The sequence below is a fragment of the Sesamum indicum genome, linkage group LG9 (assembly GCF_026168435.1).
Source record: "Sesamum indicum cultivar Baizhima isolate 11 linkage group LG9, ASM2616843v1, whole genome shotgun sequence".
In the NCBI taxonomy this organism is placed as follows: domain Eukaryota; kingdom Viridiplantae; phylum Streptophyta; class Magnoliopsida; order Lamiales; family Pedaliaceae; genus Sesamum; species Sesamum indicum.
Window position 1 is genome coordinate 1,544,318 of NC_142665.1, and position 24,375 is coordinate 1,568,692.

Here is a 24,375-nt window from a genome sequence, read left to right on the forward strand (position 1 = left end):
ACTGAGATTAAGATTAACTTGTGATTTCATAACTATTATTATTAATTGCAACCCATAATAAACTGGTTTGGGGCACATCTACATCAAATCAGTGGTATTAACTACCAAATCAAACAACTAAATAAAAAAAATAGTTAGATTAAAAACAATCCAAAAACAGGTCCTTTGTATTATTAAATCAATACAACTTTCTTTTGTATAATGATAATATATATTTATTGTGCACGGAGCCAATCAATGTTCAAGAATAACAAAAAGAGAAAGAGCAAAGAAGATAAAGGGGAAAGCGAAGTTAGGATATTTATTGACTTGACTATGATGAGCCTTCCATGCGAAGTTTCCCAGCACCTCAATTTGAATTTAGAGGGTAACTCGTTTCTTTTTTTTCATTTTGGTGGTAAGAATATTAGGATGGAGCAGTATTAAGACTTGTATACGAAGCTTCCCAAACTTTGAATCCGAATTTTGAGAGTAAAAAAGAAGGTAGCACATCAAACTGCTTTCGGTAGAACAACCTTTTTATCCTTGTGGAACCAGTACGACCTTTTGTGTACGGATGTCGGATCACTAGAGCGACACACACATATATTATATTTAATTATTTAAAATAAACAAATGAGGCTGTATATACTTAGCATAAATACACTTTATTGTAATTGAAATTTACTGAGTTTCTTTATATTAATAAAAGTCTTCTGCCGCACTCCTCCCTGTCGCCACCTATATATATATACACGGTCCACAATTCTGTATCACTTCGCGACTCGTGCTCCCAAACATCTCTCTGTAAGTGGAGTCACTAGCACTGAGAAATCGGAGATAATGTCGGGGAGAGGGGGAGGAGGAGGAGGAGGAGGCGGAGGGCGCGGACGCGGTGGCGGGGGAAGAGGACAGTATCAGTCGCCTTCTGGTGGCCGTGGCCAACAACAATCACGCGGTGGTGCTGCAGGCCGTGGTCGGGGCCGTGGTACCAATGCTCCGCCGTTTTCGTCGTTGTCTGCGTCTGCTCCGCCTTTCCAGCAGGCTATGCCGGAGGAGGCCGCTGCGCTTGGTTCTAGTATGGAGCAGAGCCTGACGCTTCAGGCTTCGTCGTCGACTCTGGTTCTGCCGTCTCAGCCTCAGATTCCAGCGGCGGTGGCGGTGGATCGGCCAGAGGAACAGCCGGTATTGCCGCCTTCCTCTGCGAAGGCGTTGAGGAATCCACCCAGGCCGGGTTTTGGAACTATAGGACACAAAATCATTGTCAAGGCCAACCACTTTTTGGTGACAGTGGCTGACTTAGATCTGAATCACTACGATGTGAGTTCTTCTTCAACCGTGGAATACCTTTTTTGGTGTGGAGGAGTTAATGTGGTTGTTTGTCTGTATTTTGTTTGGAGCTCTTTTCGAATGTATATATTGTGTCCTTGTACTACAATTTTCCCCATGTGTGCAAGTATGTGTATATTTCTACTCATGTGCAGTCTACGGATGTGTATGTTTTTCCGCATGTATATTCGTCTTATTGCATAAAAACATTGTGCATGGAAATGACATGTATTTCATACGGTGAATAGCCTGCGAAGCTTCTCCAAAAATTTACCAATATTTGATTCATGTTTAATGTCTATAACTTTCTCTCTTTGTTGTTTTTTTGTGAATTTATGCATAAAACATATTTTTTATGCTGCAAGCACTTGATACATCGTATATACTTTTGACAGGTTTTGTCCTGTCTTTGATTTGTAAGACAATAATGTATGTTCATATGCAAATGTGCATTCATGGTATCTACTATTTGTCTCATAGTGTGTGCAACTTGTTTGTGCAGGTTTAAGTGATCTTTGTTCTTATTTGTACTTTACCTGTACGGGTATTTTACTCTTTTACTTGGCGTGTTGGAGTGCAACTATTGGGTCCTGCTCTGCTTCTGTTGGTTTTAGAATGTGTATTTTTATCTTTTGATAAATTTTCTGCAGGTTGTGTTCGCTGGTTTTATTTTATACATACATACTTCATATGTGAATATAAGATGTACAATACTTATTTTTTGCTTCACTTACTGTTCCAATTAATTCGAGTAAGCTCACTAATGTGATCTACTTTCCGTTACGGGGACAATTTGTTTGAGTGTGTTCTGCTCATTGTAGTAGAACATGCTTTCTCTTATTCCTTTACTGGTACTGGGGACTCTTCTTTCAACTTATTCTGAGTATATGTCTTTAGGTGTCAATTTCGCCGGAGGTATCCTCGAAGAAAGTATGCAGGGAAATTATGAACCAGCTTGTTAATTCTTTCCATGCATCACATCTGGGAAAGCGAAGGTTAGCTTATGATGGACGAAAAAGTTGCTACACTGCAGGACAATTGCCGTTCTCATCCAAGGACTTTGTTGTCAAGCTTGTTGATCAAGACAGTCAAGCCAGGTGAATCTTGCTATGAATAAGCAGTAGAACATTTTGATTGTGGTTAAAATTCAGCATATTTGTGTTGAAGTCCAATACTGTAATATGTGCACTGTAGGCCTTGCATGTCTCAGGGGAAGAACAATGCTTGATTGTAGAAATTGTAAAGATGGCATATAGATGGTTATATTTTGGAAAAGTGGAGGGTTTTCTATTTCGTCTAGTTGCTAATCTGATATGATTTCACTATGAAGATCCTTGTGGATGCTAAATATGGATTATGGCAAAATGTTAATGCATAAGTGCTGATATGAACAAGAAATAATGTGATTCATGAAGTTCAGGATATCTGCAGTTCTTAGAGCATAGAATTCCCTTGACTCTTTTGGAATTTTTGTGATGCTTACTGTGCAGGAGGGAGCGTGAATTCAAGGTCTCTATTAAATTTGCTGCCAAAGCCGACCTTCATCACCTGAAACAATTCTTACAAAGCAGACAACTTGATTTTCCCCAAGAAACTTTACAATGTCTAGATGTGGTTCTCCGGGTGAAACCCAGCAACAGGTGCAAATTTTCTTATACATACCTATGCAAACACATAAAAAATACAATAAGAGTTGTTCTTACTCATATCTTTTCATTGCAGTTACGAAGTTGTTGGACGGTCCTTCTTTTCTCCAGATTTGGGTAAGATGGGGGAGCTTGGTAATGGTCTGGAATACTGGAAAGGATTTTACCAGAGTCTTCGTCCGACGCAGATGGGGCTCTCACTAAACATAGGTGTTCAATGATTTATATATTTATTTTAAGCTTAATATTGTTTTTCTTTTCACTTTTGTGTTTTAAATTTTGAGTGTGGTGGATGCTGTCTTGGGATTAGTTATGAGCTTGCTGTTCTGTTTTACAGATTGTTCATTAATTCTCGCTACACTTTTATGCTGCAGTGTCATGTATGTCAAAATTCTTTATCAAAATTGCTGAACTCTCATGTTGCAGATATGTCAGCTAGAGCATTTTTTGAACCTATTTTGGTTTCTGAATACGTGTTCAAGTACTTCAACAGGGATTTGACAAGGCCATTGTCTGATCAGGATCGACTTAAGGTATCCTCTATTATCTAAACTATTGCAGCATTATGGCTTTAATAGCACTCTTAAGGAATGTACTCTGCTGATGTTGAGAACATAATCCTGAGGCAGTCATTGTTTGAGGCTTCTTTCATATTTCAACAATTATTCTCTGCATTTGTTATGTTTATATATCTTGCTTTGGTGAAAAGAACTCCATGTGTTTCCTTTTAGGTGAAGAGGGCACTTAGAGGAGTTAGAGTTGAGACCCGCCATCTGGGCCATATCAAACGCCACAAGATCACTGGCTTGTCTACTGAACCAGCAGAAAAATTGATGTAAGCTTATTTGATTGCATACGAATAGGTGCTTCACAAAATTTACTGTAGTTTAATATGTTTTTCCGAATACATGTAAGTTTGTTAACACTTCTTGCTGTTGTACTACAAGAAACTCAAAAGTATTGATGTTATTGATCTCGATCTCATTGAGTACCACTATCAATTTGTTGCGCTTTTTAAGCATGTATGTAGGTTTGCTTTGCAGCATATTGATTTGCAGTCAAACTTGTGTGATAGTACTACTATTGTCTAATGAATGTTCCTTCACTTTTTTTTTCTACCTAGAACAAAGCCTTCCATGAATGTATCCATATCCTACTGTTTTAATGGATATTTCCTTAAAAATCGAATTTGTTTTTAGTTGACATAATCCTTGTTAACGAATCAGGTTTCCGTTGGACGAGTCTGGAGCAAGGATATCTGTTTCTAAGTACTTCAGCCAAAAGTATAATATTGTGCTGAATTATCCGCATTTGCCTGCTATTCAGGCTGGTAGCAGTGTAAAACCTGTTTATATTCCAATGGAGGTATCTTGCTTCATCCCATATGTTATTCTTTGTTGTTCTATCTCTTGGTTTCTGTTTTATTATAGAATTATACTGTAACTTGTTCTTTGGCACAGGTGTGCAGAATCGTTGAGGGCCAACGGTACTCCAAAAAGTTAAATGAGAGACAAGTTACTGCACTGCTGAAAGCCACCTGTCAGCGCCCACATGACAGAGAGAGGAGCATTGTAGAGGCATGGATATATGCAATTGAATGTTGTTGTTTTTTGGTTTTTGTATAGTCTGTCTTGTACTTTTCTCTAATCAATTTATTTATTCATACTCTTTGGTGTCTTTTGTACTGAACTTTGAGTATGTGCAGATGGTCAAACACAACAATTACAACAATGATATACTTGTGAAGGAGTTTGGACTGCAAGTTAGACCTGAACTTACTCCAATAGAGGCACGGGTTTTGCCTCCTCCCATGGTAAATTTTTGGCCTAGTTGTCGTCATATTTCCTTTTTTCATGACCTGATTTTTGCTGTTTTTTTAAATTGCCAGCTGAAGTATCATGAGACTGGCCGGCAGACAGTAATTGAGCCTAGAGTAGGACAATGGAACATGATTGACAAGGTACATTTTCTTTGCTCAAAAAGAGTGTGAGTCTATTTGGTTGGTTCTATTAACTCCTGTTTTGCTGCCTGTGAGCCACGAGGAGTAGGGATTCTAGTGTGAGCTCCACATATAGTTTCACTTGTGTTATTATTTTGAGACACACTAATCCACCCTTTGTTCTTTAGAAAATGGTCAATGGTGGCAGGGTTGATTTCTGGACGTGTATCAGCTTTTCGAGATCAAATCTAGATGTTAACCGATTCTGCAGTGAATTGATTGGCATGTGCTGTAGTAAAGGGATGGTATGCATTTATCTGTCTAATGAATTGATGCACTTAAAAGAAGTGGTAATTGGACATTTTTATATTTTGTTTGTCTTCAGGAATTTAATCCAAGACCTTTAGTTCCTATTCGTTCTGCCCATCCTGGCCAGATTGAGAAGAGCCTGTCTGATATTCATGCAGAATCTTCCTCAAAACTTGTGAGCATGAAGCTGACAGGGAAACAACTTCAGTTGCTCATTATCATTCTGCCTGATGCCAGTGGATCATATGGTTAGTTTCGACCTATGGAGTCTTGAATCTGATATGGTATGTTGATGGAATTCTTGATTATGTCTTCCTCTGCAGGGAATATCAAGCGAGTATGTGAAACAGAACTGGGGATTGTATCGCAATGTTGTCAGCCAAAGCAGGCCCTGAAATACAATAAACAGTACATGGAAAACGTAGCTCTCAAGATCAATGTGAAGGTTGCTATGGAATCATTTGGAAAAGTTTTTAGATGTTTTACTCCTGATTTTTTCTAAGTCAAAACAAGACTTCCTTTTCTGTTTTTGTTTATCTTTTTCCTTATTTTGTCCTGCTTCCTTCTGCTCATTGTTTGACTAGGTTGGAGGGCGTAATACCGTCCTGGAGCAGGCACTACATGGAAAAGTGCCTTACCTCAGTGATCGCCCTACCATCATCTTTGGTGCGGATGTCACACATCCTAATCCAGGAGAGGATTCAAGCCCTTCTATAGCTGCGGTATGTCAACTTTGATCTTTGTACTAGTATAAAATACGTAGTTGTTGAAGTTGAAGTGAGTAATCTATAATGCAGGTTGTGGCTTCAATGGATTGGCCTGAAGTAACAAAATACAGGGGGCTGGTTTCTGCACAGGCCCACCGGGAGGAGATGATCCAGGATCTCTATACCTTGAGAAAAGATCCTCAACGGGGTATAGTTCATGGAGGAATGATTAGGTGAGATTGCCTACTCGACTTTTTCATATTTCCTGCATTTATTATTTCTTTGCTCTAATCGGCATTCCTTTTTGCAGGGAACTTTTGATTGCCTTCTACAAGTCCACTGGGCAGAAGCCTCACCGCATTATATTCTACAGGTTTAGCTCTTTGATGTGCATTTGCTTTACTAGCTTGGTTATGCTGCAGTGTGGTAATTGATCTTAAAATGGCAGGGATGGTGTCAGTGAAGGACAATTTAGCCAGGTTCTTCTGCATGAAATGGATGCCATCAGAAAGGTAAAGTGGTTTTTATTGTTTTCTGTGCTAGTTTTCATTTGAATAAGTTGTTCCATTAGAGGGTTTCTGTTGAAATATCTTTTTCTTACACGAACTAATTGGTAATATTCAGGCCTGTGTTTCCATAGAAGAAAATTATCTGCCAAAAGTTACCTTTGTGGTGGTGCAAAAGAGACATCATACTCGTCTTTTTCCCGCTGATCATGGAGACAAGCGAACAACAGACAGGAGTGGCAACATTTTGCCTGGTACTAGATTTGATTGAATTAAGGTTACTTATCTTCTCCAGTCTACACATTCTGTTTATAACATGTTATGCTTTTGTCACACAGGTACTGTCGTCGATACCAGAATATGCCATCCCCATGAGTTTGATTTTTACCTTTGTAGCCATGCAGGGATTCAGGTGAACTTCGTAACACCACAATGGTTTTATCAAAATCTCCTCTTAGTTTCATTTAGCATTATCTGATGGATAAATGAATAATTCCAAGTGAAGAGATATATACACGGGCCTTTTGCAATTATAACCCACTTTTTTGCTTTTTGAGCAGGGAACTAGCCGCCCAACCCATTACCATGTTTTATTTGATGAGAATAGGTTCACTGCAGATGGCCTCCAAATGCTAACCAACAACTTGTGTTATACGTAAGTATTTCTATGTTGAATTTGTTGATTGGACTCGATTTTTGGTCTACATCTACTGATCTACATCAAGGTACATTACTATTCATTTTTCAGGTATGCTAGGTGTACTCGCTCAGTCTCCATAGGTTTGTCTGATAGTCTTCAATTGATTATCTTCAACCTCACTCTCAATAATCCCAATAATTTTGATTCTATGTAACTAACTTGTGTGTGCAGTTCCACCTGCTTACTACGCTCATCTAGCTGCATTTCGTGCTCGATACTACATTGAAGGTTCTGATTTGTCTGACAGTGGGTCAACAGCTGCGGGGTCTGGCGGGGCTACTAGGGATAAGACTAGAGAGGTCCGCCCTTTGCCTGTGATCAAGGATAACGTGAAAGATGTGATGTTCTATTGCTAATCTGGTTGACTTATGTCATCCAGCCTTTTGACTTAAGAGGAACTCTTAATTTGTTAATAGTCCTTTTTTGCTTGCATTTGAGATAGGCTTTTCTCTGGTTAGAAAGCTTTCATGATGTGGATGGAACTGTTGGTTCTAACTCTCTGTCACTAAAATACATGACTCTTTTAACTGTTGGTTTTAACTACTGGTGCTTCAAACTTATGTAAACAGTTCATGTATTTAGTCGCGCCTTTTTCTTAAGTGTCTGAATTTCCCCATTTGTTCTTTACATTAGAACGCAGTTGTATCCTAACAAAATTGTGTTTGCAAATTGCAACCGCTGAATAAGACCGGATGGATGCTGCAACCAGCATCTAATCTGTGGGGTGGGGGGCCGTACAATACAAACATCTACAAAACCTCTAATCGGCCCATCAATTCCTACAAAAGTAGAAGAATACCATAGAATGCAACAAGAAAGTAAAAAAGCTCAGCGTTAGCTTGTGAGGCCTGTAATGGGCTGAATTCTTATTATCAGCTCGTCCTCCTCTGGGGAAAGATTCGTCTGCTTTATTTCTGACTGTGTCTGTGGCGGTTGTCGCTGAGGTGTTGGTGAAGTTAACAGGCAATGAACCTACAGGACATGAATGAATCTAGATATAAGAAGTATTGATATGCATGTTTTAGTAACATGGACACATGTTACATAGTGTTCAACAACGTTTACTTTTGTAGACAGGTAAAAGTAGTGGTAACGAGACTTAACAGTTGTAATCGGCCCATCCAATCTTTTGACCCGCCAAATCATACACCACCATCCTATCTTTCAGAACCAGCTCTGCAGAGAAGGACCAGAAATTAGTCCAACATTTAGCAGATATGTTCAAGCAGTAGGATGATTCATGATTCATACCTCCTAGAATTGTCATTTTACCATTATTCTGAAAGCCAACGCACCAGAGCGTAGAACCATCCTACATTAGCAAGTTCCAACATTTAATAGACATGAAGAAACTTGTCTACTTGTTTGATAGATAAGTGGAAACTACATGGACACATGTTAAGACCCAGACATATTATTAAATATAAACAATCTTTGCGTTTAGAAACATCATACCAAGGCCACCTGAGCTCTAGCGAACTTACTTTTCATGATATTGTGAAGTATGTGTAGATCAGTCGTTGGATATGAAGCGTTAGCCAAGTAGGGAGAAGATAACATAGTAACCTCAGCTTCGCACCGGTTACCAGACTGAACTGACTTTGTTCATTATGGAGTACATTGAACATGAAGCGACTAGTAAGTTTAAGGAATTTCTGAAATGTTAACTTACGGATGCACGCTGTTGCAAAAGATAATCTTGGGGCTTCAGTATCATTGAGGCACCACCGGCAAAATTTAAGTGAACTAGTGGGAACATTTCGCTGGAGAGGGAAAAGAAATGAATAAATGGAATAAGAAGATGCCAGAAAAAATGGGGAAACAGTAAGAATGCTTCTATGTGAAAAACCTGGAATTAGTCTGATAGCAGTGGTTTCTCCTAGAAAAAATAGCATGCGCAGATTTCGAAACAACAGCTTGTGTGATCTGTAGAAGTAACGTAAAACATAAATGTACTGTCATATGTATTCATTTCCAATGAGGGCATTATTGGCAACACCCTAAAAGGCTTTCGTCTTGGAATTTACTGTTTTAACAAAAGGATCGAAGGCCTCTTCTGCAAGGAATGCCAATGTTGTCCCAGAGTCCAATATTGTTCCTCTCTCGTTTGATGTTGCGAACACTGAAGGATCGATGTTTAGGTTCTGCCCATTTACAGCAATACTTTGTAGATTTACATAATAAAGTGACCTGAGAATTTGGACATAAAGCACTGTTGGTGGCACATGTTAGGAAATCATCAAATATAAGAACAAACAAATTTTACGTGGATTGGAGATAAGTTGCTTTTGGGTCCATAGTTGTTCAAGTGTTTATTACTATGATAAAATTTTCTTGCAGATACAAACAGACAGCCACCATATATAAAGTAAATAAAATTACAAATTTACCCCTAGTACACTTGCCAAAGTGCAGCACTAATCTCAGCTCATCATTCCAACATCCGACTGATTGTAGTAAGTTTCATATGACAATTCTTGAAATGCATAGAGAAAGGTGCATAACAGGGTCATACACTCACACGCACACAAAAACACGAAGGCCGCACCTGACACTGTTATGCATTCTTCAACTCTAGGATGAGCATTTTGTTATTCACAGACTATCTCAAACATAAGAAGTGATAATCTTTCAAACACTGTTGGCAGAGCAAATAGAGAGTCTAGAAAGTGGTGAAGCAGGAAAAAGTGCATACTGTGATGGAACAAGTGGAGTGTAAACCATGTTTGGGGCCTCTGTCTGACCAAAAACTAATACACCACCACCGCCATTTTCTCCTCTCAAGCAATGAGCAAATGCACCTTGGGTGATCCCCTGTGCAGAAAGTTGTGAAATCAAGGATATTCCCGTTCGGCCCAAACCTAATATACCATCAACTGCATTATCTGTCGAGATAAGGTCCCCAGTATGTGATGTGCTGCAACTGTGTCCAAACAACAACAAAACATAAAAAACGTGGAGTTTAAATATAACAAAAGAATGTAGATAGAGAACTCACCCGAAAATGATAGGTGCTGAAGCATTCGACATGGATGGGTTCCCGAGTATTGTATCCAGATATACTGAGTCTGATACATAATAACCTGACGTCCCACTGCCATCAGCATACCGAAATTTGTATCCGCACCGACTGTGATCAGCACAAGCAGCATCTGAAGATCTTGATCCTAGAGCACAGGGTCGGTCAGAACAGGAGATCACTGAAGCTGTAGATGAGTTGGATGGATCAAAAAGTTGGAGCTCTATCTGTTTTACAAACCAAAAACATTGTTCGTGATTGTTGTGAGGAAAACCAGAAAAATTGTTTTGAGCATTGTCGAAGACATTCACTACTATTTGCTGACGAGTTTAATGTAGCAAATCACCTCTAGGATACGACAAAGACACAAAAATTCTATCATTTGTAGGCTTCCAAAAACAATATGCAAAGAGAAAAGATGAAGAATGGATATACTTGGAGTCCACTGTACGTGGGGCAACCTTTGCAGTTCTTGCAGCTGACCCAAAGCACATGACTTCCAGTATCTATCAGTACGTAATATTCTTTTGGTGGAGTTCCCAGCTTAATTCTTGTAAAGTATCGCCTATAAAGCAAGATTCACTATGATTGTCCGTTACATCAATTGATTAATGTAAGAACTAACAATTCTTGCATCATTCCCTCCCAAGTAGACAGGGCAATTATATTCAAGGTTTACATCTACATTTGTCATCAAAAAACAAGGATTTTCACATGAAAAGTCAGTTTCAACGAGGCCCAATGAATTCATAAAAAAATTCAGCAAGAAATTGGCTTTACCACATTGTAAAAACCAGATATTCAATTCATTTATCTATAATTACTTTCTCTTCCTCAAACCAAAGACTCCATTTCCTGCAGGAGAAAAGTTAAAACACTTTTATCCATCTTCTAATTAATTTATCGTATTGAATTTTGATTTCTAACATTGTTAAACTTTTGAATCTTGAAATTTATCATATTGATTCATATTATACCTGATCTGTATGCAAATATAATTCATAACATATATCTATATATATATATATATGTATATCCAACAAAGTTTTGAAAGAAAGAAATGATGAGAATATAGACATATACCCAACAAGAAAAGGATCATAGGTGCCTAGGAGAGGGAAATTAACCACCCCAGCAGGCTGTTGCTGCAGCAATCTGCCGTGTCTAACCCGGTCAATGTTCCTGAGTTGACTCAGCCCAAATCCTGCGTGGCTCGTCCTCTCCAGACTCAGCACCAAGCTCTTCCCTCCTCCGCCAACCGCCACACCCACATCCAAAGTCAACAACAGCACCGCGGCGAACACCTGCACCAGCAGAGTCATCGCCGGCGGCATTTCCGCTGAACAAACCCCACTCCCTTTTCCTGTTCTTCCTCTCTTTCTTCTGCTATATATATATATGTGTGTGTATCAAATTAGTTTTTGTTAACAAATATACGTACATGTATAAGTATATGTACGTTATTGTATTTCGCGTATGCAAATTGGTGTGTGGGCGTGAATTTTGAGAGAGAGAGTGGGCGAGAGACAACGGCCGATAACTGATTTTTGAATTTGAACTATATATATATATATATATATACGCACGTACATTACATATAAAAATTGCATGCTCAGGATGATTGTACATCCAACAACGAAAGTTGCACGTTACTTTGCCCTGTAGAAGCAGGCTTGGGCTACTATTAATTTCTTTTTTATTATTTTATTTTTTTCATGATTGTACATCACACAAGAAAAGTTGTACTTTACTTTGCCCTACAGAAATTTCTTTCCTTTTCTACTGACATTTGTACACAAATTTGATGCCTATGCATAGTTTTTAAAATTTTAAATTATATTTTTTTATTTTAATACATTAAAATTTAGCATTTTCAATTTTGTAAGTATTATTGCTTTAACTATAAGTGAAATAAAAAAAATACATAAAATAAAATAAGATGATATGATTGGAAATTAAAAAAAAATAAAATCTTATATAAGAAAAGTGAAATGAGATGGGAGGGAGGACGAACTTGGCAATAAAGAGGAATGTTCATATAATACCTTTTTTTTTTTTATTTTAAAAAAAATTATGGATCTTACAAATAAATTGTCAAACTAGAAACTTCTTCTGTGGGAATTTCTGCTTCTTTCATAGTTGAAATCTTTTACATTTTTCCACACCTAAATTTGGGGAAAAAAGATTTTAGTTTCTTATTTATTTCATAAAAAAGTTTAAATTACGGACACGCAGAAGACGACCACCGACTCCACCCCCCTACTCTGTCAATATTCCATACCAATCCTATCGATTAGATCTCAAACAAAAATTGAAAATATATATATAAAGTACTCTCCAACAAAAAGTCCTCTTTCCTTAAATAAAAATAAACAATATTAGTGGTGTTTAAAAGAAATGTACAATACTTGTATGAATATTTCTGTGTACAGCAACGTCGGAGTAATTCTATGCTAACCACGAATGGTCTGAGACCCGTCAAAGCAAATGCAACAACAAAATAGGCCGTCTTAAAGCCTGCAATCTAGCGTACACAAACTACCCTCAGCGCGGGCTCGCGCCCCCCACCCCCACCCCCACCCAACTTGGGCTATAATAACAGGGAACTACTACTAACCAAGAGGAAAATGTATACAACCTCCACAGGTCGATCAATAGACTTTACAAGAATGGAAGGATACCGAAGAATGGTATATGCAACAAGAACGTTGTAATGGTGATTGGTATTAGCTTGTAAAGCTCGTTACGTGGTGAACCGTTGTTCTCAACTTGTCCTGCATTGAAAAATTCTGTTTTACCGGTGTTTGTTGTTGTCGAGACGTTCACAGATGACGAACCTGTAAGACATAGATTTGTTTTAGCGAGTCGGAGTATGAATGAAGACAATGATATGATATGATTTCAGGCAAAATACGGTGGTGTGTGAAAGTTAGGTAAACTAGTGGTAAAGAAGCTTACAGTCGTAGTTTGCCCAACCAATCCGCTGACCAGCCAAATCATACACTACGATCTTGTCTTTCAGAACAAGGTCTGCAGGAAGGAGAAATGATCGATAAAATGATCAATGATAATGTCTTCTTATCTTAGCAGTCAAGACAAAAACAGACGTTGAACATGGAAGCAGAACATTAAGAATTGAAGCTTACAACAAACAAACACCAGAGAGGATGCTCAATGATCCGTACCTCCTAAAATTGTAATTCCTTGACCCTGGATTTTCTGAATGCCAATGCACCACACTGCAGCACCACCCTACACAAAGCGGGGCATGTCACCAACATTTACTAAATATCAAGGAACTAGAGAACTTGTTCGATTATATCCAGGCTCGGTGAGTTCATTTCAATGTCTGTCCACATTGGATACACTGCTCCTCTTCCAATGACCAAAGTTCTTTAGAAACAGGAGACAGTTAAATGTAAATTGCATATTGAATTTTATCACTGGTAATCTAAACCAAGGACCTCCACAAGCTTTAACGAACATTTACTTCCAACTATTCCCATTATGCTGTGGATTATTCTCACAAATGCCATAGCCAGTTCGAAAAAGTTCATTGTTTGGTACAAAGGCTTAACATGATGACCGGTTAGATCTTTGAGTTCATTATAAAGTACACTCGAGAAGCAGCATATTAGAAAGTTGATATATGTAGTCGACCAAGGCTATGGTTCACTGAGAAGATAGAAATTTTAAAAGATATGAAATGAAGACTTACAACAGAGTTCTGCTGCAAAAGATAATCTTGGGGTCTGAGTATCATTGATGCACCACCAGCAAAGTTTAAACTAACTGGAGGGAAAATTTCTGAGATACTGAAGAGGAAAATGAAAAAACAAACTAAGGAGGCAATTGGACAGAAAGATATGTGAAGATAAATGAATCTTTGATGAAAAACCTGGAGGTAGTTAGATAGCACTGGTTTCCCTTAGAAAGAAGGGGGCGCACGGATTGTGATACAGTTTGTGTGATCTGCAGAACAGAGAATATTCCACAAATTTAGGCATCAGAAGAATATAAAATCCAACAAAAAAATGACATGCATTAATGTTAATGGGCATCAAGTGGAACATCCAAAAGAATTTCTTCTGCAACTTACTGCCGTAACAAAAGGATCATAAGCCTCTTCTGCAAAGTATGCCAATGTTGTTCCTGAATCAATTATTGTTCCTCGGTTCCCTGATGTTGCAAACACTGACGAATCAATGTTTAATGTCTGCCCATTTACTGAAATACTTTGCAGATTTACATTGTAATGTGGCCTGAGAATTTGGAATCAGAGAATTCATCAATTTGCAATGTTGGTGGCACATCCAACTGATGGAAATAGTGTAATTGATGGTTCTTGGATGAAAAAGGAAAATGCATAACACAGGCACACACAGAAGAAAACGCCGCAGCATGGAACTACTAATTCCTTAACAGCTTATGATTTAACTGTCGAAACCATTCTTAAAAGACAAGCTTTTTGTGCCTCATATACTTTCTGAAATACAAGAACAGTTATGTTTTTGCATATTGAGGATGGAAAATGAGCTAAGAAGACTAACTTGAACTGTATCATGTCATGCTGTTGTTGAATTGCAGTCCAAATTGTAACACATGCAGTTTTGGTCACTAAATAAGGTTACTTTTCAGGGTCAAAAAATCTTCTCCTTATTGGAAAAGGACCAAGCATCAACACTCACAGATGCATAGAGATAGCGTTTCAACCAAGCTAATCTACTTGGTTGCTGTTCAGCTTACTCCGAAGCCCTCAGTTTCAGATACTTTCAAACAGTACACTGATTAAGAAAATCAAGCACTTGGAGTCTAGAGTGTGGTGAAATTCAAGGACTTTTAGTCAGAAACCAAGGCCCTCTATACATTGTTTACGCAAATAAAAGGTCGCAGTACTCCCAGGCAAAAGTATGATAAAAGATTATCAAATATAAATAATCTATAACCCTGAGATTTAAGCATCTTCACTTTCTCATACAAACAGTGGTTTAAAGAAAAGAGATTGTAGGCCAAATACATACCTAGCAATCAGAAGAGATTTACATGTGAGGGGAAAAGAAAAGAGTACCTATTTATAAACAAAAATAGGTTTATTTCCGCCAATTATCAGAACCCTTCTTAACTTATTAGCGCTTCAACTTGAGTTCCTATTTGCTTTGGTGGGTAAAAATGCTACAAATTGCAATCCTGATGTTCATTTTGGACCAGAAAAAGAAGTGGAAAAGCAAATTGATAAATGAGGAAACATCTATTCTGAAGCTATCGCCAAAACCGATAAGCACTTTGCAAACTAACAATTTAAGACATAATTCCTGAATTTCAATTTTTCTGAGGTGGTATATAAGTTACCTGGATATCCATTCAAATGCATATTATACATAGCAATCTATCAAATCTAACAATCTTATTAAGAAAAGAAAAAAAAACCCATCAGATTTACACATTCAGGTATGGGAATTAGACCCTTCTTGCATGATACTTAAACAAAAAAGTTGTATGTAAGGAAACAAAAAACAGAAACAGGTCTTGAAAGTTGTCAATCAGGTAATATACGTACTGTGATGGAACAAGCGGAGTGTACACTATATTTGGCTCCACTATCTGACCAAGTACCAATATACCACCACCACCATTTTCTCCTTTCAAGCAATGGGAAAATGAATTTGGGGTGATCCCCTGTGAAGAAAGCTGTGAAATCACAGATAATCCCTGCTGTCCAAAACCAAATATACCATCAACTGCCCTATCTGGCTTCGTAAGGTCCCCAGACTGTGATGTGCTGCAACTGTCCCAAAAAACAAAACCGGTAAAAACGTGCACCGAGAATGATTTCAATCTAGAACAACGAGAACTCACCCAAAGACAACAGGTGCTGAAGAATTCGAAGTCAATGAATTTCCAACTATGGAGTCGAAATAAATTGAGTCTGATACATAATATCCTGATGTCCCGCTGCCGTCACCATACTGGAACGTGTACCCACACTGATTCTGACCGGAACAACCAGAATCAGAAGATTGTGCTCCCAAAGCACACCTTTGGTCATTACATGAGATCATTGATGCTGTCGACGAGCTGGAAGGATCAAAAAACTCCAGCTCTATCTGTTAAACAAGCAACAGCATTCCATGAACCATGTCACTTCTAGATGTCCAAAAAATCTGCAAATAGAAGACAGACAAAATAAAGAAATGGAGATATGCAAGAATGAACAATGGTGTACTTGGAGTCCACTGGATGTGGGGCAACCGGTACAGGGATTGCAGCTGACCCATAGCACATCACTTCCAGTATCAATCTGTACATAGAATTCTTTTGGTGGAGTCCCCAATTTAACTCTTGTAAAGTATAGCCTATAGAAAAAGATTCAGCAGCCCAATAAGTTCCAGTGAATCAATATAATTCTCCAGCACATCAAACAATGGATACACCCCCCAAAGGAAAAGAGAACAAAGAAAGAATACAGCCAAAAAAAAAAAATATTCCACAATTTGATATAAAGCCTAAAATGTTCAAGAAATTCTTGCATCATTCCCTTCCAAATAGACCAACTAATCCAGAATATATACTTTTTGGAAGGTTAATTACACCCATCATATTCAAATAGATACGACCCAGAACTTAGATGTACTTTTGTAATAAAGAAGCAGAGCATTTGACTTGACAAGTTAATTTCAAGAAATGACTCAAGAACTCATTAAAAACCAGCAAGAAATTATGAAAAAACATCTCCAACATCAAAAGACAACATATTAACTCGTTTATCCATTTGCAATTTGAAAAATGAAAAGCCACTGTAAAAACTCACATAAAAGTACACGTCCAAGTTCCAACCACACACACATATATATCTCTATATACATGTAATATGTTGATAAGAATTAGATATATACCCAACAAGATAAGGATCATAGGTCCCCTGGACAGGGAAATCAACAACCCCAAAAGTCTGTTGCTGCAAGAATCTACCGTGCCTAACCCGGTCACGATGCCTGAGTTGACTCAGCCCCATTCCCTCATGACTCACCCTCTCGAGGCTCAGCACCAACCCCTTCCCCTCACCCTCACCACCGACCACCACGCCTACCGCCACCGACAAAAACAGCGCCGCCCCCACCACCAGAATCCTCGCCGGCGGCATTCCCAATAAACAAAAGAACCTCCCTTTTCTCCTTCTCCTTGTACTCTCTTTCTTGCCTTTCCTTATAATCTAAGCAAGACAACGGCTATATGTAGGAGTACATCTGATGCAATTATCTCCTACGTGTGTATATGTATATATATACATACATACAAATATATATGTATCTCTATATCTCTGCGACGTATATATACGTGTATGTGCGCGTGAATTTAGAGAGAGAAAGAGAGGGATAGAGTGCGCGAGAAAGAGAGAGAGAGGGAGAGAGACAACAGCCTTTAACCGAAGTTTGATTTGAATCAAAAACTTGGACTAATTATTCTATTTTTATACGCACCCACGTTGCACACAGAGTTCTTTGCTTCGACTGCTTGTACGATGCGCATAACAAGTTGTATCTTTCTTTTTCAATTCTTTAATATTATTCTTTTTTTAATTTTCCTTTTCTTTTCCTGATTTTGGGCATCGTGTCAGTCTGCTTTTCTTTTCTTTTTTTTTATTTTGCTATTTATCTTAATTTTTATTTATTTATTTATTTATTGTTCGAAAAAGGGATGGATTTTATATATTAATTTATTTTAAAATCTTGCAAATCTATGTATAATTCATTTCAAAAAAATATATTCAAATATCTTTGATTAATTACAGCATCCAATGCATCATCAATACATTAAAAATTCATTAAATTATATTAAAAGGCAATAAATTAAAATGATACTATAAAAATAGATAAATACCCACATATAGATCGAACCCATTTATATTATCCAAATTCGAAGCCACAACAACAATTCTCCTACAAATATTTTCAAATAATATGAATTGGCAACTTAGAAAAATAAATAAATATTATTCTGAAGCGCATAATTGAAATACAACTAGCAATAATTGCAAATACCAAAATAGATTTGACATAAAAAATAAATAAAATAATGGAATAGAATGGAATGGGGGACCTGTTTTTATGATATAATTAAATAGATTGGAACAAGTTGTCCAGCTTCAGACATTGAGGCATTGTCCTAACAATAATATTTATATCATAATGTTGTAAACTCCGACTCATGATAAATTGTGTTGATATTGTTATTAATTGCAAATACCTTTTGAACAACATTAATTTCTTGTTAATTACAATTGAATTCGTCAAAATTATCAAAAAAAAATTCTACCGTATACTGATACTAAAAGTAGAAATTTAGAATAATACTATATTTAGTGCGTTATTTATAAATTATAAAATGTCCGGCATTCTTTATATGGACTATGTTAGTTGTTCATGGAAGAACAAAGAGTTTCTTATTTATTTCTAAAATATTACAAACTCGTTTTATTTTGAGTTTAGTATATAGTTTTATTATTATGAATCTAATTTCATATTTTTCAAACACTGTAAAATCTTATCTATATTATTTATAATTTGGACTGGGTGAAATTTTATTTATTTATTTATTTCCGACTAATTTAGACTGGGTTGAAATTCTTTATATAAATGTATCGAGCGCATCATACATTTCTAAATTTTTTAAATTTCGAAAACATCTTATATAAGAAACAATGATCTTTCTAGAAAAATTTCACCAAAGACCCTCCAAGAAGTTGCTTATTTTCAATTGATTATAATTATTAATTCATTATTATTAGACTACTATTAATTTATATCAAACTATAGAAGTCCATTTAATGAGTTGACTCAATAAATTAAATTAACAATTGTTGCATTATTATAGTGAATATTAAAAAGGTAGTAATTGAGGAAACTAATGTTAATTAGTTTGTCTTAAAATAGTAGGAGGGTGTCCCATAATCCTAGTAAAAAAGTATTCACAAGTATGATGAATGGGAGGCTTTTGAGATGCTAAAGCACAACCCAAGAACCTTCTTCACACTACCCTTAAAGAGGATAGGAGAGGAGTTTTCACCCACTACCCTAACCTTATACCAGCCCTAGCTACTACCTTACCTTTTTCAGTTCTTACCACCTCACCAATGTGCTCACTATCACTAAAGTATGTAGTCCAAGTAAAAATGGATCTTGTGTTTTTAAAAGTAAATTGTGGGATAGAATCGAATAAGATATAAGTTTATTTATGCAAGTAAATGGTTATTTGATCTGAGAATTGATTTCAGTTCATTTTACGTTTTATTAGAATTGTAACTATAGATTCACCTGTTGGATAGTAGTTATGATTTGAATTGAATATCCGGTATATAGAGAGTCGTGTGTTTGCGTTCAATAATGGTTGTTGCGGAGACAGTGGTTTCTCTAATTTTGTTAATTACAAGAAAATATTAATAATTTAAAAAAAAATTGAGTTGGAGACTTTGGCAAAATGTGCAGCCTCAATTATTTGATTTCATGCTCTTTCACTTTGCCCCTAAGAAATGGATAAAAAGCAAAGTGGGGGGTTGGCTTTTGGTGGATTTACAAAAATAACCCCCTTGCTTTTGCTTTCTAAAATGGAGGCAGAGGCAGAGGCAGCAGCTCTGACCAAAAAGTAGGTGACCAAATTGCAACTTGTGAACAGGGGCAAAAATATCATTGAAAACTTAGCCTGGTTGGTTTCTGACTTGTAAGTTTTTCAAATTCTTGGACCACTCAAGTAAGTACATTTGGATGAATAGATTTAGATTTTTAGGAATGATTTAGAAAAGTAATTTTTAATAAATTTTAAATTCTTAATAATATATTTTTTAAATATGTTTTTGAATACTTTTAAATTTAAAAAATTTTAAATCCTCCCACTCTAATTTTGAACTATATTTTGATTAAATATGGATGAATTTTAAATTCTTTTTATATTTAGTGTTTGAAATATTTTTTCAAATCCTTCTTTCAAATTCGTGCTCATCAATCCAAATACAACTTAAAATCATTTAAATTCAATACTATTCAAACAAATTCAAAGAATTTATTATAAAAAAATTGAAATTCAAAAGTTTTATTATTAAGGATTTAAAGTCCACTCTACATTAGGAGGGAGCTGCTAAATTCTAATGTTGGGATTGGAGGTCCGGTTACGTTATGGTATCTAATTAATGTAACTTTGTCTGGTTTAAGAAAAAGGACACTCCTACCACAAAATTCCACTCTACACATCCAATTTCCCATCTATTTTTATTCAAAAATTTAATAATTTTTCTGGGCTTTGCTTAAATGGAGTATAAAAATCCTCTACTGTTATAAAATATTGGGTAAATGTAACTTATTTCAAAAAGAGTTGTGTGTAATTTTTTTTTATTGTGAGAAGATGTGGAAAGAAACTGTAGTAGTTACAACTTTAATTTTACAGCAAACAAAGAGCATGTAATTAAACTTAACCTCAGAAGTATCGGTATAATTAATTCTGGAATATTTTATTTGAGTAACAACTGTTACATAAAAAATTAGAGTGATTTGGAGAAGTAGTTGAACAAAGAGCATGTTCCATTAGCAGCCGGATTGAGCTTGGCATGAGCATTAATTCACAAAATCAGAATAAGAACCAAGAATTGCATTTTTCCGCCACACCAAACAAGGCGTATAATAGAGGAATCTGTGAGCAATAGCATGTGATGGGGATTACGCGCTTTTGGATATGGTGAGTGAGTTGAGTGTTTCCAATCATGAGACAGCCCGTCCCCTGTCCCTGCTACAACCTGCAGTGAGGAATGCAGCAACCAGCACAAAGACTGGGAAAAGAATGTTATCAACACGGAAATGCTGTGCCTGAGTGTTGTTGACTCTGATATGTAAGGGTTCTAATACTTAGGAAGCATACTACACGAAGATTGCACAAATATCATGTTAAAACGTATTATTCCATGCTGGGTGCATGTGCCGTGAAGGGATATACCCCTGCACTGTAACTCAAGTATAATATGGATGGAGGAGATAACAAAAGTGTAATAGGATCATATATCAAATACAAGCTCCACAATCAAAATTTCACCGAAGATGGCCATATTGTCAGTCCTTAGGGAAATTGACATTATGATGCATAATGCAAAGCTGATAGTACCCGTCTCCAGATAGAGTTCGCAGTTGTCTTGTTTGCTCAACAAAAGAGTCAATCTCGATTATTGAGTGTATTTCTTATTTCTCTTCCAGCAATAGGGACGTGCAGGACAGAAGTGACGACAACTCATCTGGCGTTGCCAAACCAAAACCTTGCCATCGTATTCTACCGAGTCTGTCGAGTAAGAAAATGTACCTGAAGATCATCAGTGATAAGTAGTATGTCAGTTAAAAGTAGCTGTTTTGAATGGAGGCTGGAAAAGGATATCTGCCGAGGAGAATGTGATCAATACCCTGTAAGAAGATTTAATATCCTAAGCTCCTTTCTGAAGTAATAATGATCACCAAAAGAATAAACAATCTGCCTTTGCAGGACATCTTGCTTTTCACCAGGCTTCTGTTTCCTCATGATCTTGAGAAGTAGCTTTTTTATAGGACTGCGAGTCAATAACCACGAATCTATGAAGGATACCTACACAAGAGAAACTATTATAAAAAAAGAATTAATGCAGTTCATTCGCAATCATGCTAACATGAAGTCAAGTAATATATGCCACAGGCCCCCATGTTAATGATTCGCAACATGACAGGGGCACATTCACGTCATGGTAATATGTTTAGAGGGCAAGACGAATGGGAAAAGGATCATTTACAGTCAGCATAATTGTGGCATATATTGCTTCGCTGAGCCATGGTATATTAGTAGATGCGAGGAGGATAATAGCACTCATTATGCAGTTTGAGTCAATTTGGACAAACAAACTGCTGAACAAGAAGAAAGAAGAGAGCATTCTGTTTCTTGTGCAGTGGTAATCAATGACAACAATAGGACACCATATGTAACACTCCCAGGGCTGTTGCAGGCAAAAAGATTGGATGGCAGTGATTAGACACGACAGTAAAGGAACCCAGGGGTTTTATGAATTATATTTGACTCATTAGAACAGGTTTCAAGCTTATATATGATTATGACAATAAACCCTAATTTCTTGCGACATTTCATAGAACTAAAGCAGCCAAGTGAATCAAGAAACAGATTAAGAGCAAACGTTAATGTCCTTTTACTGCTGAGCAAAGATGAGGAAAATATATTTACCCTTACTCATTATTGGAACCAAGAAAGAAAAGTTTAAATTGTAACCACTTCTCTAAGATAATCAAAGTAGCTGAAAATGCAATACCTCATATAACCGAACATCAGGGCTATGACTGAAAGTTTTAAGGAATGGAAAGCTCCAGGAATCAACCATAGGCTGTCAGGATTACAAAAAAATAAAGTTAAAGAACACAATCTTCAAGCAATTTTCACCTAAATTGTAAGGGAGCTTTAAGTGGAATATTTGTTTGCCCCATCCTCAGTACCCAGAAAAAAAGATAGATCTTTTGTTCTCACCAAGTTCAGCTATTCACCTAACTAATTAAAATCTTGTAACTAAAGTTGCTTTTTCAGCAACCCCATTTCCTTTTACTTTGCATCTGCTCATTTAGATGGCAAGAGGGGATCAACATCCAACTTTAGACATTATGTGAACTTCAACAGTTAAACAGCAGATCAAACTCTTTCACATCCCAATTAGCGTTACGGGGTGGAAAGCATGAACAACATCATGCAGCAAAATAATTGGAATAAATTTTTTTATGGCAGCTTTTAGGATGCATTCTGTTTTTACTCTCTCTCATCCTCACTCTCTCAGCTATGTTCTCCAATCTTTTTGCAATTAGTTAACTGTAACGAAAAATATCGAACACCTTTCTCTTTGGGATAGAGGAATATGTTGGTAGTGAGATCCACTAACATGGCATAATAGACAACAATCATTCACAAATCTCACCTGTGAGCTTGCCCGAAACGACAAACACACTAAAGATGCTTTTGGGATATCTGACTTGGACAAATTGGCATCATTTCTGTCAGAGGTTATGGGCAGCTTAAGGCTAGAACCATCTGAGTAGTTCACTTCAACTGTAGGAAACTTCACAGCTGCAACCGCTGGAATTATTATCTTATTTGCCGGTCCAATCTGCATAGAACCACCATCCCAAACTTAACCTCAAAATCCCCAAAATCAAACACCTTTTTATGAAAAACGAAATCTAAATTAAGCATCGAACGTAATCAAACTCTTAGTCCAATAAATACTACATCAACATACCTTCCCACCATGTTGCTTCATCTCCGACATATCCGCAAAGTAACCCCTATTCATCTCATCTTTACTGTCCTAAATTACACATAAACATTTTTCATTCACATTTAAACAAATGCAGTTCCGTAACCCAAAGTGTAAGAACATGGGTGGACGTCAAATTACTCACAGCCGAGCTCGTTCTCTCTCAATTGCGTCCTTATTTCCCATCTACATTAAAATAAACCAAAAGGACACGCATTAAAACAGCACAAATCCAAGTTCTTTACAATAACTCACTCAAAAACAAATTCAAGTCGACCCATGTTCACTTTCCAAAGATCTAGAACAAGAACAAGAAACTAAACTACGAAAACAGAATTCCACAATATACAAAAACCCATCAGGGTTTAGTTTCTAGGATCAAACCCACAATGAAAGCGAAATCTACGGGTCCATACGGTCAAACCTGAAGCAAAATTTCAACCGACCTGATAAATGTCAAGGAAGCGACTGGAAGTCCATTGAGAAGGACTTCGTAGAGGGATTTCTGGGAAAATCTGTACTTCCTCTTTGAGCAATTTTCTACCATTGACACTTCTTCTTGGTGCGATTTCAATCAGTCTCTTCAATCTCAGCATCTTCAAGGTTTTTCTCCTCCCCCTTTGTGTGTGTTGTGTCTGAACTCTCTTCTGAAGCTGCTTGCAAAATTTTTCATTTTTCATATATGGAAAAGAGTATTAGGAATTGGGCTCCATAAAACTCCTGCCAGAGCCCACACTTCGTTAACGAATATATTCCTGAGCCCAATAAAGAAGTTGACAGCTCAAATATGAATTTATTTGGTTTGGGCTTTTACAAAGGCCCATATATCTGTACTATATATTTCAAGGCACATGTCTATTAAGAAATAATCCAGTTCATCTATACTAGTGAGACCATGATTTTGAAGCACAATAGAAGTGAGTCCAAAAGAC

The 24,375-nt window shown here is 36.9% G+C and overlaps 4 protein-coding genes across 8 annotated transcripts; 1 reads left to right on the plus strand and 3 right to left on the minus strand.

Annotated features, from left to right (window-relative positions):
- The first annotated feature begins 756 nt into the window (after positions 1–756).
- Positions 757–7,714, plus strand: AGO5 (Argonaute family protein). The gene is made up of 22 exons (XM_011090513.3): positions 757–1,299; positions 2,206–2,405; positions 2,799–2,948; positions 3,031–3,164; positions 3,381–3,487; positions 3,686–3,789; positions 4,181–4,319; positions 4,415–4,531; positions 4,660–4,767; positions 4,843–4,914; positions 5,082–5,198; positions 5,279–5,450; positions 5,526–5,647; positions 5,787–5,924; positions 6,000–6,142; positions 6,220–6,282; positions 6,358–6,421; positions 6,534–6,669; positions 6,754–6,827; positions 6,976–7,070; positions 7,164–7,195; positions 7,287–7,714. Exons 1-22 carry the CDS (start codon positions 823–825, stop codon positions 7,469–7,471), a joined length of 2,949 nt encoding a protein of 982 aa, XP_011088815.2. The 5' UTR covers positions 757–822; the 3' UTR covers positions 7,472–7,714.
- A 26-nt stretch (positions 7,715–7,740) lies between these two features.
- On the minus strand, positions 7,741–11,663 carry LOC105169962 (aspartic proteinase 36). 3 transcript variants are annotated; one of them, XM_011090514.3, is made up of 10 exons: positions 11,218–11,663; positions 10,570–10,699; positions 10,114–10,361; positions 9,811–10,038; positions 9,143–9,305; positions 8,965–9,041; positions 8,788–8,878; positions 8,367–8,427; positions 8,220–8,291; positions 7,741–8,087 (listed from the first exon to the last, which is right to left on the minus strand). In XM_011090514.3, exons 1-10 carry the CDS (start codon positions 11,466–11,468, stop codon positions 7,888–7,890), a joined length of 1,521 nt encoding a protein of 506 aa, XP_011088816.1. In that variant the 5' UTR covers positions 11,469–11,663; the 3' UTR covers positions 7,741–7,887. The 3 variants fall into 3 exon arrangements, with proteins under 3 accessions (XP_011088816.1, XP_088741366.1, XP_088741365.1); XM_088885240.1 differs by having other exon boundaries at positions 10,596–10,699; positions 11,218–11,358; XM_088885239.1 differs by lacking the exon at positions 11,218–11,663 and adding an exon at positions 10,915–10,934.
- Positions 11,664–12,465: 802 nt separating this feature from the next.
- LOC105169960 (aspartic proteinase 36) lies at positions 12,466–17,570 on the minus strand. Its single transcript, XM_011090512.3, has 10 exons — positions 17,028–17,570; positions 16,358–16,487; positions 15,991–16,238; positions 15,692–15,919; positions 14,234–14,396; positions 14,033–14,106; positions 13,853–13,949; positions 13,320–13,386; positions 13,093–13,164; positions 12,466–12,971 (listed from the first exon to the last, which is right to left on the minus strand). The coding sequence occupies exons 1-10, from the start codon at positions 17,273–17,275 to the stop codon at positions 12,796–12,798; spliced, it is 1,503 nt and encodes a 500-aa protein (XP_011088814.1). The 5' UTR covers positions 17,276–17,570; the 3' UTR covers positions 12,466–12,795.
- A 3,415-nt stretch (positions 17,571–20,985) lies between these two features.
- Positions 20,986–24,105, minus strand: LOC105169959 (ATPase complex subunit). Of its 3 annotated transcripts, none has more exons than XM_011090510.3 (7): positions 23,890–24,105; positions 23,589–23,629; positions 23,426–23,489; positions 23,105–23,293; positions 22,454–22,525; positions 21,566–21,744; positions 20,986–21,468 (listed from the first exon to the last, which is right to left on the minus strand). In XM_011090510.3, exons 1-7 carry the CDS (start codon positions 24,037–24,039, stop codon positions 21,351–21,353), a joined length of 813 nt encoding a protein of 270 aa, XP_011088812.1. In that variant the 5' UTR covers positions 24,040–24,105; the 3' UTR covers positions 20,986–21,350. The 3 variants fall into 3 exon arrangements, with proteins under 3 accessions (XP_011088812.1, XP_011088813.1, XP_020552249.1); XM_011090511.3 differs by having other exon boundaries at positions 23,426–23,494; positions 23,890–23,988; XM_020696590.2 differs by lacking the exon at positions 22,454–22,525.
- Positions 24,106–24,375: the final 270 nt, after the last annotated feature.

What these genes read in the sequence shown, in the direction of transcription:
- AGO5 (XM_011090513.3), top strand. Translation starts at nt 823, where the DNA reads ATGTCGGGGAGAGGGGGAGGAGGAGGAGGAGGAGGCGGAGGGCGCGGA. An exon ending in GATCAAGACAGTCAAGCCAG is followed by an intron (nt 2,406 to 2,798) that starts GTGAATCTTGCT and finishes CTTACTGTGCAG; the next exon opens with GAGGGAGCGTGAATTCAAGG. An exon ending in GGGGCTCTCACTAAACATAG is followed by an intron (nt 3,165 to 3,380) that starts GTGTTCAATGAT and finishes CTCATGTTGCAG; the next exon opens with ATATGTCAGCTAGAGCATTT.
- LOC105169962 (XM_011090514.3), bottom strand. Translation starts at nt 11,468, where the DNA reads ATGCCGCCGGCGATGACTCTGCTGGTGCAGGTGTTCGCCGCGGTGCTG. An exon ending in TATGATCCTTTTCTTGTTGG is followed by an intron (nt 10,700 to 11,217) that starts GTATATGTCTAT and finishes CTTGCTTTATAG; the next exon opens with GCGATACTTTACAAGAATTA. An exon ending in TGGATGGGCCGATTACAACT is followed by an intron (nt 8,088 to 8,219) that starts GTTAAGTCTCGT and finishes CATGTCCTGTAG; the next exon opens with GTTCATTGCCTGTTAACTTC.
- LOC105169960 (XM_011090512.3), bottom strand. Translation starts at nt 17,275, where the DNA reads ATGCCGCCGGCGAGGATTCTGGTGGTGGGGGCGGCGCTGTTTTTGTCG. An exon ending in TATGATCCTTATCTTGTTGG is followed by an intron (nt 16,488 to 17,027) that starts GTATATATCTAA and finishes CTTTTTCTATAG; the next exon opens with GCTATACTTTACAAGAGTTA. An exon ending in ATGATCCTTTTGTTACGGCA is followed by an intron (nt 14,107 to 14,233) that starts GTAAGTTGCAGA and finishes TCTGTTCTGCAG; the next exon opens with ATCACACAAACTGTATCACA.
- LOC105169959 (XM_011090510.3), bottom strand. Translation starts at nt 24,039, where the DNA reads ATGCTGAGATTGAAGAGACTGATTGAAATCGCACCAAGAAGAAGTGTC. An exon ending in CGTTTCGGGCAAGCTCACAG is followed by an intron (nt 22,526 to 23,104) that starts GTGAGATTTGTG and finishes TAATCCTGACAG; the next exon opens with CCTATGGTTGATTCCTGGAG. An exon ending in ATATTAAATCTTCTTACAGG is followed by an intron (nt 21,469 to 21,565) that starts GTATTGATCACA and finishes GATGATCTTCAG; the next exon opens with GTACATTTTCTTACTCGACA.